The sequence below is a fragment of the Mesocricetus auratus genome, unplaced genomic scaffold, assembly GCF_017639785.1.
Source record: "Mesocricetus auratus isolate SY011 unplaced genomic scaffold, BCM_Maur_2.0 Super-Scaffold_100007, whole genome shotgun sequence".
Taxonomy (NCBI): domain Eukaryota; kingdom Metazoa; phylum Chordata; class Mammalia; order Rodentia; family Cricetidae; genus Mesocricetus; species Mesocricetus auratus.
In genome coordinates, this window is record NW_024429191.1 from 77,679,743 (window position 1) to 77,684,532 (window position 4,790).

The 4,790-nt window shown below is 49.5% G+C and overlaps 1 protein-coding gene across 1 annotated transcript; it reads right to left on the reverse strand.

The window, feature by feature from the left end:
• Positions 1-817: 817 nt before the first annotated feature.
• On the reverse strand, positions 818-4,790 carry Krt34 (keratin 34). The gene is made up of 7 exons (XM_021223749.2): positions 4,412-4,790; positions 4,226-4,308; positions 3,253-3,409; positions 2,318-2,479; positions 2,101-2,226; positions 1,754-1,974; positions 818-1,258 (listed from the first exon to the last, which is right to left on the reverse strand). Exons 1-7 carry the CDS (start codon positions 4,757-4,759, stop codon positions 1,177-1,179), a joined length of 1,179 nt encoding a protein of 392 aa, XP_021079408.2. The 5' UTR covers positions 4,760-4,790; the 3' UTR covers positions 818-1,176.

Genomic DNA, 4,790 nt, shown 5'->3' on the forward strand with positions numbered 1-4,790 from the left:
CCCATGCTTTTGGATAGGTAGGATCAAGGTAGTAAAAGTGGCCATCTTGCCAAAAGCAATCTACAGATTCAATGCAATCCCCATTGAAATCCCAGGACAATTATTCACAGACGTTGAAAGAACAATTCTCAACTTTATATGGAAAGACAAAAGACCCAGGATAGCCAAAACAACCCCGATCAGCAAGGCAATGTCCGGAGGCATCACCATCCCTGACTCCAAACTCTATTATAGAGCTATAGTCCTGAAAACAGCTTGGTATTGGCTCAAAAATAGACAGGTAGACCAATGGAATCGAATTGAAAGCCAATTGTCCAGGAACAGGGGCATAAATGGGGATAAGATAGATGCCAGAGCATAGGTGAGTAGAGCTGTGTGGGAAGGGGTGATAGGCTGTGGAAATCACAGAAGGGCCATTTCCTGTCTGTGCAGGTAAGGCAGGGCCTCCAGGGAAGTGAGAAGAGGAGACTGCTGGTTGTAAGGTAGTTTAAGAGGAAAAAGAGGCCTGATGTGGGTGACAATTTGAGAAATTTGCAGAGTTGGGAGATTCTCAGAATAGCCAAGGGCCCTGCAACCACAGAAAAATGGGCTTGGTGTTCATAGCCAAGCTCTCCGTATGGCCCGCCCTTGGCCAGAATCCACTCATCCAGAGAACACCTCTCCCTGCCCTTCAAGGCTTCCCTTTGAGTGTAATACCTAGGTCAGTCATTTGATCCATTTAGTCACCCAGCTAGTGAGAGGTATTTTTATGGGACAGTCATGAATATTTTGCAAAGTATAAATGTGAATGAGAAACACCTTTACTATGCCAGAGAAATAAAGTTTATTGGGAAGTAAACGAAGCTGCCTCCTTACATTCCATAGAATACCTGAGAAGAAAGGAAAGCAGAAAATAGAGGCATGTACAGGAAACACCCTCCATGGTAAACCCCAGAGCTCAGAATACAGAGGTCTAACACCTTCAGCAGCAAAGAGATTCAAGCTTCAACTGAAGGAGCTTGTCAGGGACTTGATGACAGATGTCTTTGCTAGTTGGTTCTGGCAATCACAGTTGTCATGATGCTGTTCCTTAATGGCCTCAGAAGTCCTGGCCAAGGGGGGGCCTGGAGACTGTTCCTGGGTTTTAACTAAATGGCTTCACTGACATCTTCAAAGGGGATCCAAGTCGTTCAGTTATCAGCAACGCTTCTGACAGCCACCACAAGGTCCACAGGAGCTACCACTAGCGTTGGTGGTGGCACATGGGTTGCAGGGGAGGCTGGGGAGACACAGAAGGAAACAATGCATTGGACAGGAGAAGTCAGAGAACCCTAAGTCACACTCAGTATCTTATACTTACAGGAACAACCTGTGAATTATCAGTGGTTGGGATTAGAATCGTGACTGTTATCAAGCCCTCCTCCCTTACCCACAATATCTTGGGCAGAACTGGAAACGTGTGCTTTTAAAAAATAGTGTTGTCTCACACTCTTGCACTCTCATGGAGCATAACGAGATCTGCCTTACCCAACATGTAGGGCTGTGACTGGCAATCTCCCCAGTTGCCCCTCTCCTCTCTATTGATAGCTGTCAAAGGCAGGAGCTATTCCCTTCACCTTTGCTCACCCACATCTACTTGACTAAAGCAATCACTGTGTCCACTGTAGGCATTCAATGGACTTTTTGAGTAGTTTGAAACACGGTCGCCATGTATGTTTCTCCTATCTCATACATCCACCATGTGTACAATCCCAGAAATCCATTCTGTACTCACTTGCAGTCCTCACTCTCCAGCAGGCCCCTGTATGTGTTAATCTCACACTCCAGCCGGGAACGGATGTCCAGCAGCACCTGGTATTCCTGGTTCTGACGCTCCAGGTCAGCCCGGATCTCACCAAGCTGGGACTCCACGTTGGTGATCAGGCACTGCACCTGGGACAGCTGGGAGCTGTAGCGAGCCTCGCTCTCTGTCAGTGTGTTTTCCAGAGAGTTTCTCTGTGGGGGAGAAGACAGGCTGTCACAGGGATGTTCCCTCTAAGGGTTCCTGCATGGCCTCCCAAGTCACAGGCTTCAAGAGGGAAAGACATGGAGGGAGTGGTCCCAGGTCTGGACACTACACACCAGGTTGTGCTGGGCCTGCAGCTCGATCTCCAGGGCGTTGACTGTGCGTCTCAGCTCGATGATCTCTGCCTGGCAGGACTGCAGCTGCTCTGAGCTGGACACCACCTGCTTGTTCAGCTCCTCGGTCTGCAACAGGCAAGGGCAGAGACAGGATCAGACCCTGCCTTAGGGTCCTGGGGGCCTCAGTTCCCGTGTGACCATGAGCTCAGGTGCCCACCTGTGTGGTGAACCATTCCTCCACTTCTCTGCGGTTGGTTTCCACCAGGGCCTCGTACTGACACCTGGTCTCATTGAGCACACGGTTCAGGTCCACAGTGGGAGCAGCGTCCACCTCCACGTTGAGGCGGTCTCCAAGCTGGCAGCGCAGGGTGTTGACTTCCTGGTGGAAGAAGGGGAAAGAATGACCCTGTGAAAACAGACCTGCTTTCTTCCTGCCTACAAGGGGATGGGCTAAAACAATATCCTGATCATTCCAAAGATGCAGGCATCGCAACAGAACTTCAACAGGAAGCACATGATTGTGTTCCTCAGACAACAGCTGAAGCAGCTCTGCAGCCTTCTGAAGCTGAGTCCTTTGCACAGGCAAAACCTCCTGTCCCCTTCCGGTGCTACATGCTTAGCCACACTTGAATACTTCTTTACACAGCCTCTCCTCTCAAATGACAGTTCTTAAATAATCCCCTCTTGCCCCTGAGAAGTACTCCCCAGCTCCTCTCTGTAAGACTGGCTTCCTCCTGCTATGCACACACCACACAGCACTTAATTCAATCTGCCTTGCATTATATAACTGGGGCTCCGTAGTTGTCCCTCCATACTATAAGACTGTGAGTTCTTAAAGAGAGGAGACATGGGTTATTTTTTTTTACCCTCTGTCTCCACCATCAGTTCCAGGACCTAACAGTAGTAACCAGCAGAGGTCAGAGATCAGTGGATGGACATCCATCCTCTATCTCTAGCGCCTGCCCACACTCAGCTGTGTGCTTAAGCATCCACAGCTGACTGCTCCTTGGTAAAGATACAGCGCCGTCCTCCTAGGACGGTCCCACATCCAGGAGCCTGACAGATAGCCCTCCTGACTCCAGGGACACTCTACTAGTGCCAAGGGCTTCACTCTAAGGCTGTGAGGCCTGCTTTTTCAATGCGTTTTCATACCTCCTCATGGTTCTTCTTGAGACACAGCAGCTCCTCCCGCAGGGACTCCACCTGCGCCTCCAGGTCAGACTTGCACAGGGTCAGCTCGTCCAGGATCCTGCGCAGGCTGTTGATGTCTGACTCCACCAGCTGCCGCAGGGACAGCTCCTTCTGGTACCTGCACTCACAGAGTGGAGGATCTTGTTAGGATGGGATGGGGTCAAGCTCCATGGACGTATACAGTTGTCTGTTTCCCTCCTGTTTCCACCCTGATAGATGTGGATCAGCTTGGAGAGGTCTTGACTCCCTTAACACCACAAAGGGCTCAAAGACACCCCTAAGGTGGAGTTCTCACACTGTTTTTGGTGTAATTGGTTACTATAACACCAAATCAATCCATTTCCATCTCTGGATTTAGGGGGTTTTCTTAAAAAGTACTTTCTAGAAACACTGATATAGGCTGAGCATCACTGACTAGAAAATCCAAAACCTGAAGTCCTTAGCAATCTAGAAGTCTTTGAGGGACACAACACCACAGTGAAAATTGTCTCACTGACAGCGTTGACAGAGCAGAGTTCACATGCAGGTGTGCTAAAGACAGTGTGGAAAATGACACCCAGGCTGTGTTGGAAGTGTATAAACACCTTAACAAATGAGTTTGTGTTTAGACTCGGGTCCCATCCCCGAGACAACTCATTGGGAGTGTTCAAATATTCCACAACTCGAAAGAAAAGCCAAAACCCAAAAACCACTTCTGGTCCCAAGCACTTCTGATAAATTATAGTCAACCCATATTAACTGAAGGGCTAGAGTCTGAATGCCTGTGTGAAGCTTATTTTTTATAACTAGACTAGAAGACATGAAAAGGGAAGAAATGTCTTTCTCATCCCTTACACATGCCCTTCCAGGCAACATTAGACCCGCAGAGCCATGAACAAGCCAGGAGATAGCCACAAGGATTTGGAAGTCATCCAATTCAAAAGGTTCAACATACTTGGTCCTGAAATCATCAGAGGCCAGCTTGGCATTGTCAGTCTTCACGATTATCCTATTATTCTCAGACTTAGCACACAGAATCTGAAACAAAAGTTCTGTTGTGAGATCCACTTGAACTTGAGCATGTCTCCCCATTCAAGAAAAGGCAGCTGCTGCTGGGTTCTTAGATAGTTTGCCCTCTCACCTTCTGCTGCAGCTCCTCAATGGTCCTGAAGTAGGCCTGGTAGGCAGGGCACACCAGAGGGTCCTGCTGCTGGTTCCTCTCCTGGATCCGAGCTTCCAGCTCTGCATTATCTCTCTCCAGCTGCCTCACCTTCTCCAGGTAGCTGGCCAGGCGGTCATTCAGGAACTGCATGGTCTCCTTCTCGTTGCCGTTGAAGGAGCCCTCACAGAACCAATTGCAGTTGCCCACATTGGCAGAGATGTTGCAGGCCCCAGGCAGGGTGCAGCCATGGCAGCTGTTGGGTATACAGGGCCTGGAGGAACAGCTGGTGCGGCAGCTCAGGGCGGGCAGGCAAGATTCACAGGACATGGTGTTGGGAGAGGTGATGGGAGAGCAGTGA

Bases quoted from the DNA above. Each gene is read 5' to 3' on its own strand.
- Krt34 (XM_021223749.2), bottom strand. From the start codon at position 4,759: ATGTCCTGTGAATCTTGCCTGCCCGCCCTGAGCTGCCGCACCAGCTGT. The intron at 3,410-4,225 runs GTATGTTGAACC...CTGTGAGTGCAG, and splicing joins TCTGATGATTTCAGGACCAA to GTACCAGAAGGAGCTGTCCC. The intron at 2,480-3,252 runs GTATGAAAACGC...TTCTTCCACCAG, and splicing joins TCAAGAAGAACCATGAGGAG to GAAGTCAACACCCTGCGCTG.